A 13,901-nucleotide genomic window follows, 5' to 3' on the forward strand; every position below is an offset into this window, starting at 1 on the left:
ATCCGAAATTGCAAATATCCGAAAATTACGGATCGGATACGGATAACAAAATCGAATATTTATGCGGATCGGATACGGATACGCATATCTCAAAAATCCGGGATATCCGATCTGTGCCCACCCCTAGTGTATATTACTGTTTTTTTATCCATAAAAAAAAGTAAAAGAGTTTGATAGGATTAAAACTATAGGAGAAATAAAAAATCTATTTATTTATGGACAACTTTAAAACATATGAAATAGATTTGGGATTCGAAAAAACACCAAAGCACAAACGATCAAATATGAAACGCTTAGTTCATAGGCTAGCTCCTTGTACATCTTCTGCCCATGATTGGTTTCTATACCAATTTTATAGAACCTAGTAATAGAGAAATATATTTCTCATTATTCAACATAGATAATTACAATATTTATAGGTAGAAAATAGAATCACAACATATCTTATTTAATCAATATAAATATAGAAAATATAGAATAAAATCAAATCTAAATATTACGTAATCTTCTCGAATCTTCTCCATATCTTTTCATACGTCCCCTCAAATTCAAGAAGATGAGAAACAACTACTTGAGGTTGAATTCTCAATAAAATAGCGAGATTTGATAATCGAATCTAGGAACCGGTGGATTGTTGGCGGATCTAAAAAAGTCCGGTGTGACGCAGAAGCGCACGTGCACGGTATTGTAGTGTAGCGCGACAGTAATGTCGGCGGCGCAAAAGGCGCGATGGTTTAGCGGCTATGTCGGAAAAAGAAAATAAATTGCGCAAATGCACGCGTCTAAAGAATTACTCTTGATACTGTAAATTATTATATGTTTTAAGACAAATTAAGTGAGATAACATTTCTCTTAAAATAATTACGGCCTTTTCATGTTGTGTTAGAATCTCCTTTGGCACAATCTGATCCCGAAAAATTCGACCAATTTCCAAAGGACTTACAGGGAGGGGTCAGATTTGTCTATCTTATTACTTACATTGTAGTGTTGGTAGATCCGAGCCATGTTCTCTGCCCACCATCTCTCCGCTTGCTTCTCGCTGAACCTCTTCCGGCTGAAATCAAAACAAGATTTTCATCGAGAATCACGCAGAGTTTTGGCACGGATCATCATTTCATATAAGAAGCTAAGTTCGAGAATATATTGGCTCGGAGACAGATTTTCCTTGGAGAATGTACATATAGCATCCCATGAGAAGGAAAGCAAAGAGGGTGTCAGGCCATGCTTGATCTAGATTGAAAACAAATGATATACATGAACTTGACTCAGTATGTCTGCATTTATTTGTTGAATATCATTATGGTTAATATCTAATCTTTGAGAACAACTCATATATTCTCGGAAAACATGGAATATAAACTATGAAAGAATCTAGAGGAGAGTGGGCGTACCTAAACCGAACCCGTTTGAGATCTCGAAATCCGCCAGGCAAGGCACTAAGAGTGATGTAAACACCAGGTTCATCTTGTTCAACCCATTCATTATCGTCAGATTCCTTCTTTCTGCTTCCTTTTTTATCTCCATTGGAAGGCCGCTGCCTGCTTAGCCTGTTTGGTTCGGGTTCTCGATAGTTGGTTTGGCCGTTCAACCAGACAGTAACAGGAGTGGAAACATCATTGGAAGCATTGTCAGATCCAAGTGAAGCTATGGAAGGAGGAGATCTGATGTTGTGTCCTGCTCCTGCTGGTAACCTCTCAGCCATCTCCTTCAACTACAAAGTTTGGTCGTGGAGATTGAACCAAATGAGTGTTGTAAATTCGTATCATCTCGAAACTTACAAGTGAAGAGACTTGACTCAAATTTATAAAGCAAAATCATATATGCCACTGCTAAACAAAAAGAACAGAGATACGGTCGTTTGGATAGCTAGAAACATCATTTTTCTATTGGGGCATTAGTCCTAGAATGAAAATAGTTATTGCCTGTATATTGAAAACTGTTTGACTGTTCGAATTGTCTGCTACATTGTATTCAAATCCGTGTTCAGTGATCAACCGTGTTCAACTTGTATGGTGAGAAGCAAAGATATACAAGAAAGCATGCCAAGATTTCTACAGGCAAAACCCTTCAAAGTTCACTATCATGTTTCTTTCAGGCGTTTATGACCGTGCATGCATGACACATCGACCAAAATGGAAGTGCCACAAGTATCTTACTTGTCACACATATAATAATTTGAAGCGGAAATTTTTGCAGAGGAAACACGTATCTTACTTGTGCAGTAAGTGATTTAATCACTTCTTTTGCGGCTTTGCATTTTGCAGTCTCTTCACTAGCAACAGCTATTGCCTCCTTCAGCTGTACTGTGGCTCTCTGCAGCTCCACTTCTTGAAGCTGAGACTTACGAGTAAGAGTCTCTACCTGACATAGCAATCAGGCAAGTCACTGGGAGGTAACAAAAGAAGAAAAACAAAAGCTAGGCCTTTTAAACCTTGAACCCGGCATCAACTTTCCAAAAATATGTATTGCAAGTATAAAGTCACTAGATAATATAATACTTAATACCACAACATATGATACTTAATCCAAAGAATTAGGTTGCTTCCAACAGAACTACAAGGTCAGTAACTTCAGTTGTAGAACTTTTGGGTGGGGAATAGAGAGCAATTACACACACCTGAGTCCTTAATTTGGTAACTTCTTGGGTAAGGCTATGATTGGTCATAGCATCATCAACCACAAATCTTGGCGAAGTCAATCCTGTTAGAGTAGGAGTGGGTGTTGTTGAACGTGGTGGACTGAGCCGTCTAGATACAGGTGAGCTTGCTCGAGAGACTGCTCTAGATCCAGGAACAGAAGCTGAGAAAAACTTTTTGGATGATATAATATTTGAATTCAAAGATCTAGTAATGCTCAACCCACCCCAAAGGGGGCCTCTATTAGGCACAGGTGAAACATGAACACTACTAAATTCTAACTTTTTATTTCTCTTAGACCGTGTATCTGGTGGTCTCGGAGCATCCATGGAAGAAAATATAGCTAATTGTCCGCAAGATCTAGAATCCAACTTTTCGTCCTTGTCAACAAATTCAGCAGTTGCTTGTGTGAGTCCTCCCCTTCTGCTAATTGAAGAATGTGACGAAGCATCAGCTTCAAACCTTTTTGTTAGTTTATTATAACAGTTGTCACAAACCCGATAAGGTTTGCTAGGATTCGGAGCCATAGAGGCCTTGAGCATCTTCTTGCTGCTGCATGAATGGCAGAAGACCAGCCCACAATTGTAGCAATTATGACGTTTTCTTTTAAAATTGAATGGTAGGCGGCAACCAGAACACATGGACTGGTCAATCCCAGAGACCCCTTTATGGAGACAGATTGCTGCGGTAAAACTGGTACCACAGGCAATACTTCTGACTTGCTTGTTCTTCAGAGCTTCCACTAACGTTGGAGAATTTCTGTCATTTGTATCCCCGTGTCCTAATCTGCCATTTGCTCCCTTGCCCCAAGTATACACTTCGGTTCTTGAAGTCAGCACTGCAACATGATAAGCCCCACAAGAAATCTCCTCCACGAAACTCTTTGAGAGCTTACCTTCAACCCGGCTCGGAGTCTTCCCATCTGCTTTTAGATTTAATTTATCGCCATAAACAGGGCTACCTATGGTATAGACATTGCCTGATGTTGTAAGTGCGACCGTAAAACTATATCCACAAGCAACTTGACAAAAATTGGGTTCCACAAGGGCAGCAACACAAGTGGGCACAAGTTTTGGCTCTTTGTCTCTGTGCCCTAGCCGACCTTTGTCACCATCACCCCAGGTAAAGAGCTTCCCCGAAGAGCAGTTGCCTGAGCTCGGATTTCCAACCATAACTTCCACAACGGCAGCAGTGTGCCAAACACCACATGCTGCTCGGACAGTACGTAGACCCTTCAGAGATTCAACCTCTCTCGGTATCGAAATGCTTCTTCGGTTTCCATGACCAAGGACACCAAAGGTTCCATCACCAAAGGTAAATAACTGCCCAGCTGAACTGACAACAGCTGTGTGGTAGGGTCCACATGAGATATATGAAACATGTATCCCTTCCAAGGGCCCATTGACTCTCTTTGGCATCCAGTGACTAGCTTCGTTTCCATGCCCAAGAACACCAAGATTCCCATTGCCCCAGCTGTACAGCTCACCAGAAAGAGTAACTGCACAAGTATGGTACTCTCCACATGCCACTAATTCAATATTTGTGTTAATGAGAGCATCAACTAGCTTTGGTTGCTGAATGTCAGAATCTATACCATGCCCAAGCCTGCCTCCAGATTCCTCACCCCACGAGAAAAGCTCTCCATGTTTTGTGACTAGTGCAGAATGCTGCCCTCCACAAGCTATGTTCTGTACATCAAGTACAACAGCCGATTCCAAAGATTTTGGCAACAATGAATCCATTTTGACGCCAGCACAGCTTCCTGTTCTCTGAGTTCCACCACCCAAAATGCCCTCCCCAGCTCCCTCTCCCCAGATGTACACATCTCCAAGTGCATCACCATCATCATGACCAGAACCCTGGCTTGATGAGCTAATAACACTTGATAAACTCACTCTGAAAGTATCTACCGAAATTCCCTTCATCTGACCATGAATACTCTCTGAACCTCTGGATGAAAAAGAATAAACTGAGCCACCGGCAGATTCATGAGGCAGAAACCCCTTAGGACCGCCACCAAAAAATATCATGTCCGCAAATGCCTTGTCAATGCCATTTTTAGGTGGACTACCAAATGGACTGCGAAAGTTTAGGTGATCAGAACCATCCTGAAGATTATGGTGGACCCTTTTAGCTTAAAATTGTAAAATTAATGAAAAGCATCTTAGATATTCCAAGTACCTGCTGGGAACTGTTGTTACTAAATGGAGAATGTAAAGGAGAGCTTCTTCGTGTGTATGTTCTAGGGCTACTTGCTTCAGACACAGCTCCGTCACTTCTGGATTGTGCTCTCCGTCTCCTGTGATGACTACTTGAAACCAAGGCTTTCAAACCAGTAAACCACACCTCAGCTTCATCTTTGTCCTTGCATATCTACCAATACAAGCAATCACCAGGTCAATGGGCATGCACAAGTAGAGAATAATTAATTTTGGCCAACAAAATCACCGCTAAATATCTGAAGAGAAAGCTATTACACCAAATTCTTACCAAATCCAGTGATCTGTCATTGTATATGAGCGAAAATGACTGATACTCCTTCTCCGGTCGTGGATATCTTTGAAAGATAGGCTGACAGGAAATAGGAAAGATAGGAGTCTACATCATTGCACATCAATATAATATGGTATTCACTTGGATGCCAATACTAACCAAATGACTCGACACATAAAAACAAAATACCACAAAAACACAAAGCATAGGCACAATTCCCTTTCAAGCTGGCTTTCAAGGGTGAGATTTTTTCCAAAGGAGAATGGAGATTGATTTGATTGGGAAATTCAATTTCAACTAGTAGAGCCAAAGCCCGCGGTGAAGGTTCATTATGCATTAAAATGACAGAGAAAGAGATGACCAGGACAGGATAGGGCAAAACAAGTAAAGTGGGCCACAATGACATGCCGCAGGGGACATTTGCGTTGAAGGGTGTCTGTGGTGTTTTGTAATCCCACTAAGACTAAGAGATTGATAGATCATTAGGTTAGGTACCCCTCCCTCACAACTAACTTTTAAGGACGAGTTCCACCCAAGGACTAGTTCGGACGTAGTATGAGGGTCCACATACAGTTTTTTTTTGTTTTTGAAAACAGCTACAGTAACATGTTACCAAGAGTTCTAAATTCAAATCAAATGAATGACTGCAATTTATCACTACCATGTCCATACATCTGGTATAGCCTTAAATTCAACTTTTTAAGTATCTAATTCGAGATGATTTTAAGTTTTGGCACAAAACAATACTTTAGAACATGCAACCATGCTTCAGCTGAATCCACAGAATAATAGCAACAAAGTGATATAAGAAGATACCAAATGGTGAAAGGCAAAATGATAAGGAAAATTATGCATCAAATATTAAAAATAGAATCATATGTAGAAGCTAACTTACGGTGCGCTGTCCTGATATGATTCTAGAAATATGGCTCAGTTTAAGATGTTTCTCTTCTTTCCCCGAGATCCATATCAAGACAGATTCATCCTGAAAAACAAAACAAGTTAGCAGGAAAGAATGCATAAATACATTTCACAACTTCAGAACAGGCTTACATTAGAAAGGCGGAATGGACAGAATTTGGGCTTTCCTCTTCTTCCATATTTGAGCAGATAAGCCCCTTTCTTCAGAGCGGTGATTGCCTGTTGCGAAGACACAATCTCAAGTGTCACTCGATTTATTATGATTCCAAGATTTTCGTGGAGCATTCCAACTAGCAGAGGCATCAACATTGATATAAGGAGAAGTGAAGCACGGTCAAATGGATTCAGGAAAATTAAGCCATAAAGCAGTAATGCAGAGGATTGTGCATCTCCATGGATAAATTCCGGCAAAAAAGATTTTCCCATTTGCTGTTCCTTTCCGTTCTCCATGAATTTACAGCCATGTAGCATCGAAGCAACTAAGATCAACATACGGTTGCATCCACAGAGGTTTAGAGGATTGCCCACGTAACTTCTGTATACAATCAATGATACCCAGAACGAGATCTCGCCAATGCTCAATGGTTACTAAACTTACATTCCATAAGCCCTTGATTCAGCTATGGTAATAACACTAGCTTTTCTCCAGAAACAATTTCAACCTCAACTAGAGTGAACAAGGGTTAATCAAACTAATAGATTTAACATGGAAATTCAAATGCACCTCCCTGAAGAGACTATAACAAAGCAGACCAAACGGATTCGATTCTATAACTCGCAAATAAATCGCTACCCAAGAAACAGCAAATGCAGCGAAATTGGCAAGAGTCGAAATTAACATAACCTGCTCGACATCCCTTTCTACAGTGCCGGACCGGCTAGGATCCGAAGCCATATGATCGGTCCTCAAAATTAGAGAAAAAATATCACGCAAAGACGATGTCGGAAACTAGCGAAGGGCCAAAGGGTTGAGCCACTCATCCATTCTCAAAACAGGAAAAATCCATTCATCAAGTTCCCGAAACGCCGTGTGACGGAAACGCAGTCAAGCAATTCCGAGACTCTCCAGCGGCAATTTACTTGTGCTTTGATCTTGGCGAAGGAAAAGGATCAGTGGAAACAGAAGAACAGATGGTTTTGGAGGGTTTGGGAGGAGGAAAAACAGCAGTGGTGCAGACGGGAGAAGGGTTTCTGAGCTGAGAAAAAGTCAATAAAGCGCGAGAAAATCTGGGAAAACAACATAGCACGATCTAAGTTTGACGAGGAAAACAACATAGCAAGGTTTTGATGGTGCGGGTGACACGAATGAAGGGGAAAAGAACAATTTCGATAATATAATAATTAAATAAAAACACATAAAATAATAGCTGCTGCAGAGTTCGACACGTGTTGTGTGATCTCCAAATATGTAAATTTTATGGCTTGGGGTTCAATCATCCGTAATAATGTATAATATAAGAAACTTAATCATAATTCTTTTTATCTATTTTAAATTTATAATGTTTTGTAAAGATCTCTTTGTTTTTAAAAAAAAATAAAATCCTAAAATATGTAAAATAAAAAAACATATACCCCTTCAATTCTTATCTATATGAACACTCTTGCAAATTATTTAATAAATTCTCAAATCCTTTCCTTTTCGTTTTATCATAATGCAGTAAAAACATCCGAAAATACGTCATATTCATCTTTACTGCCAAATAGCCGCCATCACGGACAAACCCTACGGAATTGGGTGCCGCAACCAAACCTCCAATTAAACGGAGAACCGACAGTTTTTTAATTATAAAATATATAAAGCTAACTCAAATTAAACCCTTAATTGAAATCCAAACTCAAAACATAAAGATAGAGTAGACATTTCAAATTATAAAATATAATAATGATACTATCATCCTAATAAAAGTTGGAAGCAACCTGCGTTGCAGCTGCAGCTGTTGTAGATCTGAAATTCTCATGCATATAACATTTTCATGCCATAATAATCATTGGAAACAAAATCGTTTCCCCACTTCTTTCACCTAACATTAACAAACACTTTCTGGGGCTTATTTATATTTCTCCTCTGTTCATTCGTCCTTTTTGTTCGATTTCGTGTCACTCTCTTCTCTAGATTCGTCTACCATTTTCGATTCATCAAAGTCCATCAACTGCAGATTTCGAAAGTTCAAATGCTTTGTCAGTATCATCGTTGCATGTGGGATCCAGTTAGTTGATAAAATAGCATATAAGTTTAGATTCGAGTTCGGTATTAATTGAGGCCGGAAATGAAGCAAAGTTTGTGACAATGAACCGGTTTAATGCCATCATTCCAAATGCAATGAACTGCCAAGACCCCGATAACGGATAAAATTATGTATAACAGAGCAGACTGAAAGAAAAAAGCAAAAACATGAACGAACTACAGCTGGTTCATCATAAGAATCTATAAAGCACCGTAATGAAGATTGTTCATTAAACAACTTTGATTTTCCAACAGATTTCATTTCACCAGATATGCTCAAAGGCGTAAAAACTGAGAAACCAAGTTTAATTGACTTGTTCAATCTGACTACCTTCAATTTTCACCGATGATCATACGAAAAAAAACAAGGAATCTGTAGTTTGTACAAAATATATATAGTGCTTTCAAATGATTATGCTAGTTTCTAACAGCATCTGTGACAAACTAGACAAGATTTTAGAGGACAAACTGGTTTCCTTTACTTCTTGAATGAATAGATATGACAAATTTGTTATGCAGATTAGCAACTTACCAGGAATGATAATGTCTCCAAGCCCAAGCATAGAATAAGGTCTAGCAGCATCAGCAGTAGGAAATAGAAGCTTAAGCAAAAAGAAATTGTTCCAACAACGAGTACTGTTAAAATTACCCAACAAACGCATTGATAAATCAAAAAGAAGAGCAATAAACATTAATATTTGTTAATCAAAAGGTAACTACTAACCTTTATATGATCATCAAAAGATTTTGCAACACTAACCATAACCAGAGTGAAGAAAACCCGAAAAATATCGTAAACAAAAAGTCCTGCCTGCATTCAATGACCAGACACTGATGAACTAAAACAATAGAAACATCTATAAAGGCTCCACAACCGGCTTTTCCAGGACAAACAGACAAGAGATACGAGAGGGAAATTCAAAACAGGCAGAACATTACTCCCTTCTTACCAATAGGATAGCACCAGTCTTAAAAGATCCAAGAGAGAACATTTCAATTCCCTGTAATGGTTTAACTGTTAATAACATGTACCATTACAAAATGATTAAGGAAAATTTTAAAATTCAGAAGTTTGACATATAAAAGTGTTTTGGGTTCAACCCAAATGCCCACCAATATCTTTCAATAAACATCAGTCAGAAAAATACTTGTTATTCGTCCAATTTTCTTCTTCAATTCATAAACTTCATTATATTTATCAGGTTGAAACACAAACTAACCATAATGCAGAATGAGAGACCGAGTATATTGTTAGCTAGCCAATGCTTTCTCCAAGCATACCATGCACAGAAAAATGTTTCGGGGATCGCAGCCACAACCTCCGATTTGGTGAACCCTATCTCCATAGGTGTCAAGAAAAAAAATTATTCTGCATGGTGACACAAGCAAGATCATCAAATGGGTGCCGCAAAACAATAACTGAATAAAGTAGAAACAAGACCAATTAGCGTACAAGAAGCTAAAAACGAAAATGAGACTCAACAAAATAAGTAGCAGTTAAAGATGCAGGTGTTAAACTACAAACATGACGCTAAGAGAAATTAGGAAACCTAAAATCACATTGCAGTTATTTAAACAAATATCAAAACTTCAAAAGAACAAATAAATCATGATAGAATAACATAGAAAGTTAATGATCCAAAAGAAAGGTGAGTAGAGTGAGCAAAGATTACATATACACTGAAAATAAGGAAATCTCTAGACAACAACATTGTCATTCGAAGGCTGTGGCAAAAACCTTTTGACAGCTAGTAAAAATGTTGTCCTGAAAAAACACAAAATTTATTTTAGGTCACAACAACAGTTCATTGACTTGATCACGTGTAACAGAAACTAAAAAAAATAAGGAGAAGATACATAATTCCAAAAAGACATACGAAAGAGTTATGATCCCAAGCACAAAGAAGTAGGCTGTAAGGACAGCATTGACCAAGTTCTTCGACATAAACTTGAACAAAAGGAAAAGGGATAGCAGACAACACTTCCGACAAGTGGAAACCTCATCGCATGTTCGTTAGACGTCATAGTCTCCTGCATAAAGACCAAATAACAAGCATTCAAGTGACGGTCCATCCACTGTATAACAAAATGAGTAATCATGATATCATATAGTTACAAAATCTAGTTTGATGTCATACCGCTGGAGGAATAGGCTTTACAGACCGATAGCAACCCACATAAACTGTGAGGCATGCTGTCAGAATAACATTCAAATTCGGATCTACTTTGACAACAAGTGGTGCCAACATCAAAACTGCAGCAAAACCAGCCCCATTACAGTAAACCTTTATCGGATTTGCCAAAAGTACTGTCATTTAACCATTTTCGTTCATGGAAATCACATCCTCACACACCAATTATTCCCAGATAAATGAAGTCGGGGTTAATCAATGCGAAGTTACAAGAAAATTTTGTAAGAGGGCCACTAGCGTAATCGGAAAAACACCTAAACCCTAGAAGAACCCAACTAAATCCGAGACTCCATCAACGAGCGAGAATAAAACCCTTGAATCAGATTCCAAAGAAACCCCTAAAAACACTATCAAACTAACCATCATGCATATCCTCGATCAAAAAATCAATATAAGAACAACCGTTTTCATTGCAACGAATAATGCTCAGACAGAGAAATTCGGATAAGAAAACATTCTTCTAACCACGACAAAAACCAATGTTAACCAAAATCGAAAATAGCGAAAGAATTGAATCAAAGCCAAGACGCGAAACCTGCAAGAGCGAAATTAGCGATTCTCTCACAGTTCTTCATCCTCGTTCCTCCGTTCTAAGACATGAAATGTCCAGCTTCCGGAAACAAGATATCAAAACCAAACCCTAAAGAAACCAAAAACAGTTATACTGACGAGATTTTGACTAGAGATTATAGACAACAAAGATCCGATGATGGGCCCAAGCGCTGAAATTGCACCAGATCTGATTAAAAAGCGAGAAGAAGTGGGAAAATGAGAAATGGCGAAACGAAGATATTTGTCGAGAATATAAGATCACAGACCGTGACGGATAAATTACGTGACCGACGAACATGATTGGTTTGTAAAAGTGTAATTACAAATTTTTCGAGTTTGATTGGTTGATGGAAATGACATTTCATCGCCAAAGCAAAGGCGTAAGCGATATTGTTCTTGTTCGCCCTTAAACGATATTTTTACAACTGTTTAGAGGACACATGTCAGAAGCATTGACTGTTGGCTTTGTTGAATTGGTGACCTATCATTGGTCAATCACACGTGGCTTTTGACATATCTTTAAAAAATTCCAATGGCTATATTCTTTGGGAGACGTAGATGTAGTCGCATCAAAGGTAGGGTCGGAGAATATTTGGACAAATTGGTAGCGTGGAAAACAGTTGATGTCATCATCTAGAAACAAATCGGTAGTGTTGGTTAATGTGATCTGGTTTTCGCCATCTTTTTGCATTGGTAGATGTACAATTCAGATTTTTGCGATTCATTAACGGTGAAAGAGTAGAGAATGTATCGGCTATTATGGTCCAGAATATGTGCATTGATGTTGGACCGTGAAGAGAATAAAATGCGCTGTCCATGTTTTCTATTTCAGAACTTCGCATGGTATGCTTTTGAGTTACATATAAGTTTTACTTGCAATAATAGAATATTTTATTGATATAAAATATAATCTTATTTAATTAATATAAATATTTAAAAATATAAAAATAAAATCTAATATAATATTACGTAGTTGTCTATATTCAATAAATGGATGAGTTTTGATCTATTAGTCTCTTTTATATAATCAAACAATATAACAAAGATAAGTATATCTAAAATTAGATGGTTCAACTAATAAAAAAAAGAGTAAAGTCCCAATTCGAATCTACATTTGAATAGTGTTATTCACATTTACATTTCTAATATTTTGAGAGATTTAGTTGGATCGAAAATGTGGTGAACTTTTGGATTATAAAAAAAACAAAGATAATGATAACGATTTTGGATCCCCAAATCCAAAAATCAAAACTTCAAATAATCAAAGGATTGAAAAAGAAATATTTGAAATTAATAAAATTGGTAACATGCAATTTTGTTTTTAATTCTAATGCTACATAAATCAAATTATTCACCTAAAACGACAGTTCTTGGAGATGAATACATATTAATGGTCCTTCAAATCCATTGCATGTTCCAAGACAAGGATTTGTGCATATAACTCCGGAAATTAAAAAAGAAAATAATCATGATAAAAGTATATGATTATATCTTCAACATGAAAGCATTTATATTTTCCTCTCAAAAGTAATAATGACAGCTGACGTCAACACATTCCCTTTGAATAAGCTAAAATTTTAAACATGGGGTATCAAAAAGGATCAACAAAAATATAATATATATACACACAAATATCAACTTGAAATGACCGAATTTAAATTCATCGTAACCGAATAAATCGAGTCCAAATTGTGTAATCGAATAAGCCAAACCAAACCTTTTGTACACCGATTAATACACATTATATTCTACATAGAGAAATTATCATAATTAAGTATATAATTAAAGTGGGACCTTTATTATGTTTCCTTCAACAATGTTATTAAATTCGGTTCATTTACCATTATAACCGTATTTATATTTATTTGCAGTTTTAACCAGATATAACCGAGAAATAACCGTACCGATTAAAACCAAATAATCATTTGGTTATCAATTTCTAAAACTCGGATTAACCCTAATCCAATCGGTTCGTCCACCCTAACTTTGACGCGGTAGGTAGAATAGAAAGGTCTCGTCATGGCGTTGAAGTTGGTCCGGAGCCATCTTCTTAATCTGTCCGAAGATTTAATATCATGTCCCATAAACCATGATAGTGAAGCAATTCTTGCATCTTCGACTGTCTAATAGATTCAGCAAATTAAAAGTTTTATGACTTAGATGTTATTATATATAAAAAAAATTATATATATAGAAAGAAAAAAATATATCGCAAAACAAAGTAAGAAAAAAAAATCCAACACCAGAAAATAGGGGTGGGCACGGGTCGGGTACCCCCGTTTTTTGGGAAACCCGATCTCGGTCTCATCATCACGGGTTTTACGAAAAAATTATCTCATTCTTGACTTTATGAGATCCGGGTACCCCTAAACCGGGTTCAATGAGATTCTCAGTCTCGTACTCAGGGGTACCCGGATCTCGTAAATAAATAATTCAAATATTTTATAATTTATAAAATTCAATAAAAATAACTTAAACAACATTCAAAACTCGATTTTATAAATTATAAATTCGATTTCATAAATTATAAAGATTGAAAATATAGAAAATAATTAAATAAAATAAAAATATTTTAATAAATAATAAAATACCTTAGATAAATGTTATAAATATAAAGATATTTTTAATTTTTAATTAATATACCGGGTACCCGGGGTACCCGTTAAGAGTTAATCGAAATCCGAATCCGGACCCGGGGGTCAAAAACTCGGCCTCGTTAAACCCGGTCTCATCATCGTTAATATCCGGGTACCCTTTCTCCGGGTACTTGTTAAGCCGGGTACCCCAAACCTCCGGGTTATGGGTTGAAACGCCCACCCCTACCTCATTATAATTCATTAATCATATGGACTTTCTTTTTTCGGAAATGAAAATTATTTCCGT

The 13,901-nt window shown here is 37.3% G+C and overlaps 1 protein-coding gene and 1 pseudogene across 1 annotated transcript; both read right to left on the reverse strand.

Moving 5' to 3' along the window:
- Positions 1-783: 783 nt before the first annotated feature.
- LOC104813389 lies at positions 784-7,340 on the reverse strand. The gene is made up of 9 exons (XM_010540947.2): positions 6,895-7,340; positions 6,183-6,269; positions 6,025-6,114; positions 5,127-5,207; positions 4,818-5,009; positions 2,618-4,744; positions 2,215-2,361; positions 1,392-1,711; positions 784-1,054 (listed from the first exon to the last, which is right to left on the reverse strand). Exons 1-9 carry the CDS (start codon positions 6,943-6,945, stop codon positions 940-942), a joined length of 3,210 nt encoding a protein of 1,069 aa, XP_010539249.1. The 5' UTR covers positions 6,946-7,340; the 3' UTR covers positions 784-939.
- Positions 7,341-8,691: 1,351 nt separating this feature from the next.
- On the reverse strand, positions 8,692-11,041 carry LOC104814004 (annotated as a pseudogene).
- Between the last annotated feature and the right edge of the window lie 2,860 nt (positions 11,042-13,901).

This window comes from Tarenaya hassleriana, unplaced genomic scaffold (genome assembly GCF_000463585.1).
Source record: "Tarenaya hassleriana unplaced genomic scaffold, ASM46358v1 Cleome20, whole genome shotgun sequence".
Taxonomy (NCBI): domain Eukaryota; kingdom Viridiplantae; phylum Streptophyta; class Magnoliopsida; order Brassicales; family Cleomaceae; genus Tarenaya; species Tarenaya hassleriana.